This window comes from Gossypium hirsutum, chromosome A05 (genome assembly GCF_007990345.1).
Source record: "Gossypium hirsutum isolate 1008001.06 chromosome A05, Gossypium_hirsutum_v2.1, whole genome shotgun sequence".
NCBI classification, from domain to species: domain Eukaryota; kingdom Viridiplantae; phylum Streptophyta; class Magnoliopsida; order Malvales; family Malvaceae; genus Gossypium; species Gossypium hirsutum.
The window spans coordinates 22,174,049-22,188,559 of NC_053428.1; the positions used below are offsets into that span (position 1 = coordinate 22,174,049).

The window sequence follows — 14,511 nt, forward strand, 5'->3', positions numbered from 1 at the left end:
TTCATGGTATTGTGTCCTAACTTATGGGATGTGATATTCCGATATCTCGAGATAAGGAAATCTTTAAACAAATTGTTTTAAGCTAATTCAAGAATTTTAAAATCAATATTAATAGAAAAGATCGTATTTTAAATCCATTCTTGATTTTTTTTGTTTTCGACATTAAGACACTAACTAATTAATTCGGTACCAATTTTTGGACGTGTCGAGGGTGCTAATCCTTCCTTGCACGTAACCGACTCCCGAACCCATTCTCTCAAGTTTCGTAGACCAAAAATGTCGTTTTAGTGAACTAAAATATTTTATTAAAACAAAGGTGATCCGATCACACCTAATAAAGATCGGTGGCGATTCCCGTTTTAATTTCTATTTTCAAACAAAGTCGATTTTTTTGTTTTAAAAAAAATGGTTTTGACAATAACAATTAAAGATGAGTTAAATTGAAATGATTAATTTGTTATACTGATAGTTTGTATTCAAGTTCATGATTCTCACATTAATTTCAAAATAATATTTATTCATTTTATAAAAGAACTTTTGATAATTTCACAATTAAATTAAAATTCAAGTGGAATATTTTTTATTTAGCATAATATTTAATATAGATACAAGCTGATATTAATACACTAAATCAAATTTGTTAAATGAATGTAGTTGTAAAATTAAAATAACATTAAATTTTAATTAAATAGTTAAATCAGATCTGAAGATTTACATAAAAAAAGGTTTTAACTTTTCGTGCACACAAAGTACGTTTTTTCGCAATCAAGATTTTAACTCATCAGCAATTTCATCTGTCTTTTTTAACTGTGAACAACGTCAAATTAATCAACACATTTCAAGGATTCCAACTTTACACGTTGGATCCTTTCTTGTACACGGACCATAAGAATTGAACCCCAAAATAATAAAAAATTCCAACAAGAAACAAAATAAATGCATTTTCATGGAAATGATATGCATCGCAAATTCACAAAGCCGGTTAATGACAGTGTAGTGGTGAATGCTTTTTTAACGGCGGCAGTTCTCTTTCTCTTCCGAGGTTCTTGTTGGTCTAACAGGACTGGTAGGAACAAGGGCAGGTGGTCCCTTGGTGGTGTTGGTGGATTCATCCTCAGCATTTCTTTCTCTCAGTAATTTGCTGCCATTTGATCGCATTGCTCTTGGTAACTTCAATGGAATGGTATCTGATTCACTTGGACACGAATTGTCTGGTTTTTTGGGAGGTTCAATTTTTTCTGGATTATCAGCTGCTGCAGCATTCTCTGGCTCTGAAGCTGGTGGAGCAACAGGAACCAGCTGAATCATTGATTTCCCCCATTTTTTCCTCCGATTAGGCTTCGGTACATCGGGTTTAGGCTGTCGAGAAAATAAGCAACTAACTAAAATGAGATAATTATACAAAAACAACTATGTTACTTAAGACTCAGGTGTGTTGAGACACTGGTATGTTATGTTCAAGGGTGTTGGATCTGAATACATTTAAGAAATGAAAAATCGAAGTAACATAGCTAAACGATGATGCGTATGTTTTTATCATAGAAGACTAGAAATGATACCATTGTGTTTCCAATATCAGAAAGTGCTTTCCGCTTTGTAGTGAAGTCATCATTTGTTTCATCTGGTTTCTCACTCCCGAATGCATTCTGGAGCAGCATAGCGCCTTGAGAAACGAGGTTGTTCGTTTCGTTAGTTCCAGCATCATTTGCACTGTTTGCTTCTGCTTCTCTATTGGAACATTTGATTGATGTACAACCGCATGACTGTCCACAAGAACTTCCATTTGCTCTACATTGGCATTTCGATGTTTTGCATGAAGACTTGTGGCTGCAAGTGCAGCATATCCCATCAATTTTCCCAGTAACCTCATCAGTACATCCCTTACTGTTTTCTGAGCCATTGGTATTTGGTTGATGAACTCCCAAACTTGAAGTCCTAGATTTAGAAGCTCGTCTCCTTATTTGCTTTTTGTCCGACTGCACCCAGTCGTCATCGTCGTCATCATCAAGTGCATCTATATCTGAATGTTCAGAATCAGATATATCCATGTCCTCTGTGAAGATCATAGAGCTTCGATATTCCTGTAACAATAGTTCTACAGTAAGTATCAAGCAAATGGCAATAGAAAGTTGTAAAGGAGTGGCACCCACCGGCTTACGCAACTCATACTTATGTCTTCCGCCATTGAAGTCAGGGATGCCAGAATAATCCATGCTTACTTTCATGGAATGCTTAGCGGTTACATTCTGCTGCAAGATCACACAAAATAAGAATCAAGATCATAGAAAAGGGAATCGATAATATAAACAAACATGTATCAAATGATACATTCCCCTTGAAGATATAGCTTGAACTCCGATAATAAATTACTAACCATCACTTTCAGTTGATGAACAAGATCGGCTTTTTGTACCTCCAGTTGTCTAGCCAAACTACTAAGTTTCACCACCTTTTCCTTTAGATCTCTTATTTCAGCGTCCTTTTCTCTGCAATTAACTTCCTTATCTCGTAATGAGCACCTTGAAAGAAAGAACATCAAAACCCATGTTAACAATCGTGATAACAAAAGCAAAAAGTTGCAGCAAAATAATTAGTTGAAGAAATGGAAAGATTAGCATGCAAGTGTTCTACTTGGAAAGATGCATTACCTTGAGGTTGATGCTAAATTGAATAGATAATTCATAATATTTTTTGCATCAGCAAGAGAGCGGACATGATTCCAACGCCCTCTTCCACTAAAAACACGTTCACGCTCTTCAGCTTCGGATAGTTGTGAGGCCATAGAGACCAAAGTGCTAGACGTAGCAGCAAGCATGTTTTCTAGAGCGAAAATCCTGGAGTTTCTTGCACCAGGAGACATTGTCTCGGGATGATCTCTGCATTTGGTAGCATAAAGTCAGTATTTGACCATTGGTTTACTTGTATGGAGAAAAACAAGAAAACTATCCAAATTATGAAGAGCATATACTAAAGCAAAAGTTCTAACCTTAAATCACCACGCTTAAGTATCTCAGCTTCTTCCTTCAGTCTTGCAACCTCCTTGGCCATCTTCCCCCTCCTATAGTACATACAAAACATTATTTTAATAGATTTAACAACATTCTAATAAGAGTACCAAAAGAAAGATTCCACTTCCTAGTTGGAATCTTATGTTACAGAAATTAATAGATACCAAACCCGAAAGCCTTTTTCTAAACAAACTGTCCCAGTCATCAAGAGAACTCACTCTTCCATTTGTCTTTCATACTCGGAACGTACTTCATGTACACGCACTGTCACCTCAAGTTCATGCTCAATTGTCTGCATTATTGCCTATAAAAGAAGAAAAGCTTATTATATAAAAAAGAGAGCCATTTCCAGTTATAAATACAATCGAAGAAAATGCAAAAATAATTGAATCTGTTCCAGTTATATACCTGAATTCCAGGACCATTGCCATTTCCAGCACCTGCATGTGAAACATTTATTGTCATTGAGTTGTACTCACAAAAATAAACTGCAAAGACATAAAAAAGATCCTAACTGGAAGCTTCACGTGAGGAAGTCTTTCGAGATTCTAGAAGCTCCTTTAGCCTTTTTGTAGCCATAGCAGCTTCTTCACTCTTTCTTTGCAAAACCTAACACCATATATGCAAAGTGTGAGATAAGTTCACTAGAATTAGAATGATCAAAAGACTTTCCATGTGGAAAATAAATCTTACCATCTTTTGCCTCTGGTTCAAAGCTAAGAGCTTGTGCATCTCATACTCATTTCTCCTTCCCTCCTTCTTAAGCTAGTTATTAAGAAAAAGAGAAAACTTATAGTTAAAATATTTTTAAAAAACTGTAGCTATAATTATCTAAATTATAGAACTCCCTAAATTTCAAAAAGAGAGAGTAATAACACTAAATTTCTACTTAGTGATAGCCGTAAGCCTTAGGAACAAGTAGCAACCACATTCCCTTTAGCATTTGAAAGCAGCTCCTATTATATGTATATTTTTATATTATATTATGGTGCAAGAGGAGCACTGCGGTTCAAACGTAAGATCTATTCAAATTAGAAACGTCTATCACATAACATAACCATAAATTAAATATGCATTATATCATATCTGCAAGTACCTGAAGAACCTCTTTCTCTCGTGATTGCTTCCATAACCTGAACTGCTCAGATTCTTGCTTGATCTTATGTTGTAATTGAACCTAAAAATGGACATTTGCATGGGTATTGGTTGCAAGAATCTTTTCCCTATTTTGCAGAAACAATTTGAGTTTTTAAGATTAAAATTGGAGAGCATGGGGATTGGGATTTACCTTCTGAGATTTGATTCTGTGAATCTCATCTTGAAGTCTCCTTGCTGCTTCATCACTTTTTTGTTTCTGTCTTAAAAGTTGAGCTTGTGCATCTTGCTTCCTCTTCAACTCGGCAACCTGCAAAGCAGAACATTAATCTAGAAACTGACAGCCGCTGCTAACAGGGAGAAATAAATCCAAAACTCACCTGTGCCTCAAGGGCAGTCAACTTCTGTAGGTATTCTTCCTTTAACTTTTGAGCACCATCATCAGAAGTAGAAGAAATATCAGAAAGATTGTGCCTGAGGTCCTCAATTTCTCTCTGTCGATTGACAAATAGAAACAAAAGGAATTGATATTATAGGATGACCCTAATCAAAAAGTAACACAATAACTTTCAGTAGGGGACTAACCTGCAAAGCCCTTTTCTCTTGTTCCAACTCATTAACTTTCTTCTCATAATGTTGTTTAAGAACTGAGGTGTCAGAATTTGCAAAACGCTTCATTTCAGCCTTGAAGAAATAGAAAGATGTTAGGGAAATACTGATGGTTTTGAGGAAGCCAAAAAAAAAAAAAAAAAAGAAAGAAATGTATTGACTGATATTCTTGAATATTTACGACTACTAGTACCAAATCTTTGGTTAATAATCCAAGCCACGCGTACCTCTTTCTGTTCAAGTCTTTTGTCCAACTCCTTAAGTTCTTTGTCCAATTTTTCTTGGAGGGAAGTATGTTCAAGTTCCGCTTGATTATCCTCAATCTCATCTGCACAGGAAGAAAGAATTATTCTTATCTGCATTAGAGCCGTGGTATGCTCATCGTCAGAAGTTGGAAATAGATTGGAAGAGCAACAGGGATGAACTTATATGATATAAAATGCTTAAATGATATGTCTCGTAGAAGAGATTACATTCTCCAAATAAATATGTGCCCAATAACCATTAGAATATCAATATGACAAGATGCGCATTGATGCTTCAGAATCATCAAGGTCAATCCTTACTGAGGCTTCTTATAGTAATCAGTTATGTAAATGGACAAAACCATTAAATTCAAGGGATAAGACAAACGTGTTTTAAGTGAAATTCAATTAGAACTTCCATATGAGATTTAGACGTGAGAAAAGAAAATGACAAGGAAGAAAGAAAAACTTTGGAGGGGGACTATACTATTTATTTGCTTTTCAAAAATGTAATAACACTTGGAACATCTTGTAACGAACAGGTAGAAAATTTTTAACAAACAAATGAAGTGAGCATCAACTGAAATAATGAATAGTTAGCAGCAAGGTCGCTACTTTGCTAATATACCTGAAGATAAATAACCATTTTCAGAAGAAAATAATGAATTTTTTGAGGTTCCATCATCATCGGAATCAACACAGTCCGAAAACCGGCTACGCTTTGAGCTATTTACGCTTTTCAAACGTATCAGTTCTCCTTCTAACTCTTGAATTTTCAACACATAAGTTTTCATTAAATTAAGATCCTGCAATAATGCAAATACACATGTCAACCAAGATTATGTTCCTCAACTGCTAGATTTAATAGCTAAGCAAAGACGTTACCTGATTCTGATTAGAGTCAACCTCCTCCCACGATTTACCATTACGAACAGATTCAATTTGCATTACTAGTTTGTCTTTCTCAACCTGAAATATTAAATATGCATGATATTTAATAGTGCATTTGACCAGTATACATTTGAAAACAAAAAAGAAAACAGAAAGACACCTGAGCATCAAGTGCACGCTGGGCTAATTGTTCACTAGTGAGCATACGTTCTTGAAGCTCTCGTTGTAGTTCTGAATTGCTAGCTTCAAGTAAAGATACCTTGTGCTTGAGAATCTAGAAACCAAGAAACTTACTTTAAGCATCTAGGTTAAGAAAGTCAATAGAAGTATTTTCAATTTCTATATGATATAACCTGAAGTTCATCAAATGGTGCTTGGCCATCACCACGATAAAACAAAAGCTCAGCTTGCAATTGCTCAATTTGGCTCCGCATTCTTTGCAACTGAGCTGCCATTGGATCACGGTTTATCTGATCAAGTAAAGTGATGAGATAGTCAGAATGAGACTTATAAAACCAATAAAACAGGTTTTCTTCTGGAAAGCAGGTAAACACTAGTACTTACAACTGCCTTATTCTGAATGTTTCGAGCACGATTGGCATACTTCAAAGTGTTTAGGGTTTCTTCAGCATTGGTATCAGCCGGACTAACACAAGCTGCAATCACATGTAGAAAGAAACAATACTTAAACGAAGTAAAGAAATTCAAAGCAAAAATCTGGTACTAGCATATAACAATAATGCCAACTATTTAACGCTCTAAAATATTTAACTGCATACCAATCATCACCGTTTTGCTGTTTCCACCAAGTGAATCCTGTGAATTTAAATTTCCATCAGCAAATGTAAAATTTCTTTCTGGAGTAGGTAGTTTCAGTTAAGGACATCTATAATACACAGAGAGAGAGAGAGAGAGAGAGAATTTGGTTAAAAAAAAAAAGGAGAATTATAGCCATACAACGCAAGACTAATCACATTCCAGATCCAAGGAAACACAAAAATCACGACATCCAAGTGGTAGTCTTATAGAAGAAAACTGAATGTGTTCGTCTTTTGCTTGACATACAAATACCAATTTTCTAGTCATCAATGTTGTCAGTTGTTAATGTATAAAATGTACTATAAGTAGAATGAGCTCACTTCCCAATTGTTTGTTGCTTAACAAAAGTCTAAGCGTTACAGATTTATTGAACATTTCAATGCATTAAACCTAAAGACTAATTGAATTGACTGATAACAAATTGATTTATGTTGTCCAATTTTTCTGAAAAGACAGTCTACTTCAAAAAAGTGAAACGATCCAATTAAAACAACTAGTTTGAATGATTATACACAAACAACCAGATATATCACCATTTGAAACAAATTGCTGAAATTAGAATAACAAATGGACATGCCTGCAACAAGCGTGTCAACTTGCTATCACGATATGGGACATGTCCCCCTTCTTTCCTCTTCTTCTCATCACCCAAGGCACTAATGACATTCCCTAGAGCTAGTAAACCTTTATTGATATGAATGCCTGAAAAAACAAAATGTCAAAGTTTTAGATAACAAGCACAAAGTTCATGCCAATACTTACTGATAGAACCTAAATACATGAAGCTTTGGAAAATGGAAAATCAGAGATACCTTCTTTAAAGCGCATGCCATCAGCACCTGTTCTTTTTGCACGTTCTGAGCCAGCAAGGTCCACTAAATGAAGCTTTGCACATAAGATGTCATCACTAATATCATCATTTACCCCATTTGGGCAACTAGCAATCTTTTTTTGCTCCAGGGTTATTGTAAAGATGGCATGTGAGCGACTAGAAACAATATAATGAACAATGAACTTGACATGAGAACAAATTTACAAAATATAATGGAATTAAATTGATGTATGATTATGTAAAACAAGTATACAAAATAATCATTCTATCCTTATCTAAGAATTAAGTAAAGCAAGATAAAAAGCCAATTGCAGAACTTCATACCTTTCATTATTTCATAAAGAAAAACGATATATGATTATGTAAAACATGTAAATAAAATAATCATTCCATCCTTATCAAAAAACAATTTTAGAACATGTTCATATATTTTGTTATTTAAAAAAGAAAAAAAATGCTAATTTGCAAAGAAGCAAATTATTTTAAATCAAACAGAAAACTATTCCTGATAAGAAAAAAGAAGGGTAAAGGCTGCTGAAAGATTTAGCGTTATGACGTTCACCTTGACTGACTATTCATGTTGGTACTTCCTGTTGCACGAGATAAAGAACCTCGTGACAAGTATGATGCCATCTCTTCTTTTGTCCGAACTTCTGCCTCAGTCACTCCAGCAAGTGTTATTCCTCCGTTCACTGTTTCTCTAATTTGTATCGGAAGTCTTCCAGGAGCTGTAGGCTTGGAAAAGGGCGCCCCTTCAGCTTTAGACAAAGTAGCTGAATTTGAGTCAAGTAAATCGAACACTTCTTCTTTAAATATCTGTCAAATTCAAATATCACAGATAAGCAAATTAACAAATCACTAAGAAAAAACAAGTAGAAGAATTATTTTATCCAATTACCTCAATAAATGATACTCTAATCAAAATTTCCGTGGAGTGCTTGGTTGCCTCGACTCTTTTAAACATAGTTTCCATTACTTTGGGTATAATCCCACCATTACTTCCTTCTCCAGCGTAGTTGGTTCCCATAGTATAAGTTTTACCAGAACCCGTCTAAAAACCCCCCGAAATACAACACTATTGTCAGTCAATTATAAAATGTGATGGAGAAAAGAAAACTAATAGTAATAATAAAGCACCGACTGTAACAAGATGAAACTAACCTGACCATATGCAAGTACAGTAGCATTATAACCATGAAAAAGTGCATCAACCAATGGAGCAACGCAATCATCAAAAATAGCTGAAGAAGGCGATCCCGCTCCACCATAAACATAATCATAGGTAAAAGCATGTGATCCAATGTGAACCTATAAGTGTTTGGATAAAAAAGAATTAAAAACAAATCTTCATCAAGATAAGACTCCAAACATCCATTTTCATTTCAAATTCACGAGATAAATGTTACAGATTAATAATACCTGAGGTTCGCCGGGAACGACAGTGATGCAATCCGTACATCCATTGAGAAGCTCTGTGGTAATCAACGGCCGAATATTAACGGCGACTCTCACGGATTCCGAGTTATCCATCTCTTAATGTAATGCGATCCAAATCTGAAAACAGTGCCACGAAAACCTTTAAGAATAAACTATCAAATCATCTTTTGAATCACTCAAAATCAACACATCAGATCTGATAGGAGATTATACGAAGAATATAAGAGATACGAACAGAAAAGATTAATTTGATAGGAGAATGGAATTACCTGAAGGAGATTTGAGATATTTCCTTTTTTTTTTTTTGGTTTGATTTCTGAGACGTTGAAATTTGAATTTGGAAGGGACAAAAAAGGGGGCAGGGGATTTGAACGATCGAGGCAAATGGGGAAACTTTTTAAGCATTTGAAAAAATAAACTGGATTTGAGAAAAGGCGCTCAGGTCCGAATTCAAATTTGTTCGATGAGAGAGAGGGGGGTTGAGTCACGTGAAATTCACGTGATTATTTTTTATTAAATAAATAATAACGTCTTTAAGTCTGAACGTAGGGTCCATCAATGCAAACTGGGCTTGGCTTTAAAATTGGGGGTCGTTCGTTGAGGAGCTTTATATATTTGAGCAATTTCTTACACTATAAATATAGTGCCAACGATTTTTATCCTTTTTGTTTTACACTCCTTCTGTTTTTTTATTCTTGTTTGGTGAATTTTGATTACATGTTTTGGTTTCTTTTCCTGTAAATAGAAGGCTATATTTGAAGAAAACTGAAAAAGAACAAATATTTTAAATTCTATCATTTGTAATCTGGTTTTCATTTATTAGTGAAGCCAAACACATTAATATGATACAATCTAATGGGTGAAAAGAATAAAGAAATATTTAAGCAATGTTTTTTTTTTTAAATAGTAATCATTAATAAAGTCATAAATATGTAAATAATTTTATTAATTAAATTTCCATTATGCTCTCAATGTTAAAATAAAAGAAACCTTGTACAATCAAGTTAAAATTTTTAGGAGAGTTATTTTAAAATAAATTAAATTATTTATATAACATGACTTATATTTTAAAATCTAAACATTTACGTATTAACTCAATTAAAAATTTAAATAATAGTACAAATATCATTACCTTTCAAAAATAAATAACAAATTACCCCATACTCTCGTGGATATTTAAGAATTATATAAGAAAAATTTACATAAAATACTAATATTGAGTTGGTGTCACGTATTAACGAGACACCAACTTAATTGAAAATTAAAAAATATATATTTAAAAAAATATATATGTAAATGTTATTAATAACGCTAAATATATTACAAGTATTTAAATAATAAAACAATTCACCTATAACTTTCCATTGTTCCTCAATTCTAGTTCCATAGAAATTTTAATATTCTATCCTTTTAAATAAAATTTCCGGTTTCAATTTCTCACCCACGTTATCTTATTAGTATTTTATTTTTTTAAAAAAAACACTATTTATCTGTCGCTCACGTAATTTTTTATTACTATTTTATTCACTCATAGATTATATTTGCCTTAATCTACAGAATAAACTCTTAAAACTTCACCACTTTTCTCACTTGAACACTATACTAAAACTATTAATCTCATCTCATTTGCCTTGATATTTTCATTGATTGGTATCAAGTATTGAAATAAAATGAGACAAAATTAATTAATAACAAACCCTTAAAAGTGAAAAAAAGCAATAGAGTTTGGAACGCCAATTTTGCATTTAAGCTTCTAATATAATATGAATAAAATGTAATTACTATTGACCCAATACTTTTCTAAGCCATTTTATTGAAACCCAAGTGGCAGCTGAATCAAACACAACGGTTAATAGCTTTTCCCCAAGTCAGCCTTCCTTTTTCTTGCTAACACTATCATAGCGAATCAAATGTGATCGAACGTTAAGGGTAAAGTAGATAAGATGAAAATTTGAAGTTAAGACTGACCAAAGAAAAAAAAACAGTGAATAAATAACTGCTAACTGAAAATTATTAAATAAATAAAAGAATAAAGGTTGGTTTTCCTTCTGTTTCAACAGAATCCTCGAATAATTCAGAATATTATCACTTCCTCGACCTATACTCTCAGCAAATGTGCAATACAGAGTATAAAAAATACATGATCATTTGATTTTAATGCCATAAAAACTCATCTGGGTTAAAAAAAGCACGATGAAAAATATCAGAAAATATTGGCAAACAGAAAAGACACATAAAATAGCTTCATACCATAATGTTTACGAAGTTTAAGCTCTACACATGCAATCTGGGGCTGGATATGTATATATAGATTGCTTCTCCTTTCTTAACCTCGTTTGGCCTTGCCTATTTTTATGTCCATTAATAACCGCATGCTGAAACTCAGACCACTCTATGGTTTTGTTCAGGAATAGTGGGCCCAGCAGTAACATGTTCGGTCGAATGGTTTTCAAGTTCAAGTAAGCTCGATGTCCAAGCTGAAAACAGATATATACGAGCTCTCATTTATGAAATTTGTCCTATGTAGGACACTCAAATACAATAAAAAAGCAGAAATTTGTAAGGGAACCTTAAAAGGAGATTCTTACCAGAGCATTGTGCATGTTTCCAGGAGAAGCAGAGATGAAGATGTCACTTTTAAGGCTCACGTAATAATCAACAGCAGCCATCAAAGAAGCCTTACCTTCAACCTCAGCGAGCTCATTCGCTGAAGCAAGGCTCTTCTTATCTTCCATGAGGGGAAACATTGTACGCAATGTTGAGATCCTTGCCTCTCCTCCATAAACCTGAAAAAAAGAAAGGGGGGGGGTGGAATGCTCCTTTTAAACTATAGTCCCACTGAAAACAAAAGCTTTCAAATGTAACCTAGAGAACATGACAGATCAAACGGACTAAGAAAGAAGGAAGAAAGCGGACTTTGTGTGAAGCAAGATAGAGGTGAGTATTATTGTTGAAGCCCAAAGCAGTTAGCAGCAATCCAATTTCCTCCGGAGTCAATGGGCACCGCCCTTGATTTCTCAGCTCATGATCAGTGAATTGAGAGTTTAAAACCCTTCCCTGCCATAAAACTTGGCGATATTTAGCTAGGGCCAGTTTCTCAGCTTTGCCTCCACCAAAATCGCAAGCTGAATGAGCAGCCATGTCCTGCACAAAGTCTAATTAGAAAGGTAATTACAATTGCTACAACATATATATATCCTGATAAAAAGCAATAATAACCCATAGATTCAACACTCATCAAACCATATGGTGTAATAAATCACCTACCCAGAAACTACCATAAAAGAGCACTCGATATATACAAGTAAATATGCTTTTGATATTATTTATATCCTACCAACTGCAACGTCATGTAGGGCACCAATGAACAATCCCGAGAAATTATTTAATCAGAGTGCATTCTTTTCAGTTATAAAAGGACTAAGCAACATCTACTTTTAGCCTAAGAGGCTCTAGGAACACTACAAATTAGATTATAAATCGGTTTACTAATTATTTAAAAGAGTTGGGGTTCATACTTTGTCAAAGCGAAGATGTAATACAACAAACTTTCCAGCTCTCTCTTTCTCTGTATCATCTGTTCTCTCTCGTAGAACCTCAGTGCCTGATGCTTGAAGCTTCCCAGAAGGATCACGGAGTCGATTAACAAGGGTCTCTCCAATTAATCTTATCCGAGGAACAAAAGCTAAAGCTTCGAAGTTTACTTTACAACGTAAATGTTGGATTTCCACAGGCAACTTGTCAAACGCTAGCCGATGGGAGAATGGCGATATAGCAGCAATCCCATAACTGCATCCATAAAGATTTGTCAACTATCATAAACAATATTGTTTTTTTTGAAGTAGCTGAACTGCACACACAAGTGCAGAGATTTCCAGGACTATTAGTCACCAAGTGGATATGTCACATAAGGGCTGAAAATATTACTAATTTACCAAAGAAAATGGTATTTGGTGCTCAAAGCTTTACCTTCGCATAACAGGCAACACATTTTCCAGATACCAGTCAGCTGAAGCATGAATAGGTGCTGTTTTGATTCTAGTAGCTCTTATACCTGTAGCATAATATTCCCGTGAGCTCCAAGAATATTCTCTAGGCAACTCTTTAACTATAGAAACTTCATCTTGAAGGACATTGATAAAGTGATCCACATCAAATATATTTGTGAATGAACTGCAAAAGCAAACCACCAAATCTCATCAGATTAAAAGATAAGATCATAATAATTAAAAAAAACCTATAAGAGGCAGAATATCTTGCTCATGAAATACCTTGAATCTTGCCAAACAGGATTGACTTCAAGGTGCGGTATCACCAGTGTCGCATTCAATATTTTAGCGACAGCAACTGCATCACATATCTTGGTAACAATAAATAAATAAGTAAAAAAAATTAAAGCATTAAAATTAAACAGAAAAAGACATGCATTAGCATTAGCTATTCATGAACTCACCCCCATTCTTTGCTGGTTCAATCCTCCATCAAGAAATACCTGAATATACCCCTGAGATCTCTCTGGCAGTGCTTCAAGAAGTGGAAACAAGCTTATTATTAGTTTTTTTTTTTAAATTCCCATCTCATTCATTTTTGAGGTCCAATTAATGATCAAATCCAAGAATCTCATAATATAAACTTCAAACACTTACATGGGGTATCGGCAGAGTCGATGCAAGGTTTCCATCCTTGATTTGGCAAGGGAGACCAGAGATCGAACTGTTGTTTAATCGGCTGAAAGTACAGAACATTAAGAAACATAGTATTGAAATTCGAAGACTTTTAACCAGTAAATAAACAAATTCATTGAACTAAAAACAAACTAGAAAGGATACTAACAGTTTTCCAATGTAAAGCGACCTCAAGTAAAGACAAGTGCCTTGGTTTCGGAGCATTCCATTCCTGGAAAGAAACAGTTCTTTCAATTAATTATTTAATTCTTAAACAAATCATGGTAAAAGAAAAAAAGAAAACAGTAATCGTAAAATGAAGAATTACGGAGAACAAAGAGGGAGAAGCGCGTCCCAGAGGGGCGAAGAGATTTGGGAAAAAAATTGGCAAGAGAACAAGGAAAAGCGCGGCAAATGCACTTCTTTGAGATTGATGAACCTGGTGATTGTAGTTATAGGGCTGCCTCATTCTTTCCCTTTTTCTTAGTGTGCGCGCAAAATGCTAAAACCCTAACCCTAATCATGAAAATCAGAACCTTTGGGATGGGGTTTCTAGTGAAATCAGAAATGGCGATGATTCAGAGGAAAACGACAGTGTGCTGAGACTGAGAACGGTCTGTTGATCGTAAAAATTGTTTTATTTTTTGCACATAATAAGAGCCATGTTCTATTGCGGGCGCCTTGTTACTGAGGGCTCATAATGCATTTGCGATCGTCAAAGTAGTACAATCCAACGCCTCGAATTATTTTTTTTGTTTTTTCACGCAAATAATTGGGGGAAAAAAAGAGAAGTAGAATCCATAGGACACTTCACATCTTATTCACTGAATTATATAAGCTTTCAGACTTTGAAGTATTTTAAATGATAACACAGTGTAAAATTAAATTTACTTGATTTTTTAAAGAAAATT

The 14,511-nt window shown here is 34.4% G+C and overlaps 2 protein-coding genes across 4 annotated transcripts; both read right to left on the minus strand.

Moving 5' to 3' along the window:
* Nucleotides 1–868: 868 nt before the first annotated feature.
* On the minus strand, nucleotides 869–9,360 carry LOC107957825 (kinesin-like protein KIN-4C). 2 transcript variants are annotated; one of them, XM_041113961.1, is made up of 28 exons: nucleotides 9,206–9,360; nucleotides 8,919–9,053; nucleotides 8,661–8,807; nucleotides 8,398–8,550; nucleotides 8,062–8,315; nucleotides 7,480–7,655; nucleotides 7,245–7,369; nucleotides 6,628–6,664; nucleotides 6,413–6,504; nucleotides 6,202–6,318; nucleotides 6,009–6,122; nucleotides 5,843–5,926; nucleotides 5,586–5,763; nucleotides 4,940–5,040; nucleotides 4,689–4,787; nucleotides 4,484–4,597; nucleotides 4,297–4,413; nucleotides 4,105–4,185; nucleotides 3,702–3,773; nucleotides 3,524–3,617; nucleotides 3,417–3,448; nucleotides 3,227–3,312; nucleotides 2,987–3,058; nucleotides 2,649–2,876; nucleotides 2,375–2,519; nucleotides 2,151–2,246; nucleotides 1,560–2,081; nucleotides 869–1,359 (listed from the first exon to the last, which is right to left on the minus strand). In XM_041113961.1, the coding sequence occupies exons 2-28, from the start codon at nucleotides 9,027–9,029 to the stop codon at nucleotides 1,012–1,014; spliced, it is 3,795 nt and encodes a 1,264-aa protein (XP_040969895.1). In that variant the 5' UTR covers nucleotides 9,030–9,053; nucleotides 9,206–9,360; the 3' UTR covers nucleotides 869–1,011. The 2 variants fall into 2 exon arrangements, with proteins under 2 accessions (XP_040969895.1, XP_040969894.1); XM_041113960.1 differs by having other exon boundaries at nucleotides 2,151–2,249.
* A 1,569-nt stretch (nucleotides 9,361–10,929) lies between these two features.
* On the minus strand, nucleotides 10,930–14,397 carry LOC107957824 (O-fucosyltransferase 31). Of its 2 annotated transcripts, none has more exons than XM_041113962.1 (10): nucleotides 14,040–14,397; nucleotides 13,770–13,832; nucleotides 13,583–13,664; nucleotides 13,390–13,460; nucleotides 13,208–13,296; nucleotides 12,906–13,109; nucleotides 12,455–12,725; nucleotides 11,853–12,080; nucleotides 11,525–11,722; nucleotides 10,930–11,413 (listed from the first exon to the last, which is right to left on the minus strand). In XM_041113962.1, the coding sequence occupies exons 1-10, from the start codon at nucleotides 14,067–14,069 to the stop codon at nucleotides 11,204–11,206; spliced, it is 1,446 nt and encodes a 481-aa protein (XP_040969896.1). In that variant the 5' UTR covers nucleotides 14,070–14,397; the 3' UTR covers nucleotides 10,930–11,203. The 2 variants fall into 2 exon arrangements, with proteins under 2 accessions (XP_040969896.1, XP_016748899.1); XM_016893410.2 differs by having other exon boundaries at nucleotides 13,929–14,326.
* Nucleotides 14,398–14,511: the final 114 nt, after the last annotated feature.

Bases quoted from the DNA above. Each gene is read 5' to 3' on its own strand.
- LOC107957825 (XM_041113960.1), bottom strand. From the start codon at position 9,029: ATGGATAACTCGGAATCCGTGAGAGTCGCCGTTAATATTCGGCCGTTG. The intron at 6,505-6,627 runs GTATGCAGTTAA...ATGTGATTGCAG, and splicing joins CAGCAAAACGGTGATGATTG to CTTGTGTTAGTCCGGCTGAT. The intron at 5,927-6,008 runs GTGTCTTTCTGT...TTAATATTTCAG, and splicing joins AGCGTGCACTTGATGCTCAG to GTTGAGAAAGACAAACTAGT.
- LOC107957824 (XM_016893410.2), bottom strand. From the start codon at position 14,069: ATGAGGCAGCCCTATAACTACAATCACCAGGTTCATCAATCTCAAAGA. The intron at 12,081-12,454 runs GTATGAACCCCA...GACTTTGTGCAG, and splicing joins TACATCTTCGCTTTGACAAA to GACATGGCTGCTCATTCAGC. The intron at 11,723-11,852 runs GTCCGCTTTCTT...TCTTTTTTTCAG, and splicing joins TCTATCTTGCTTCACACAAA to GTTTATGGAGGAGAGGCAAG.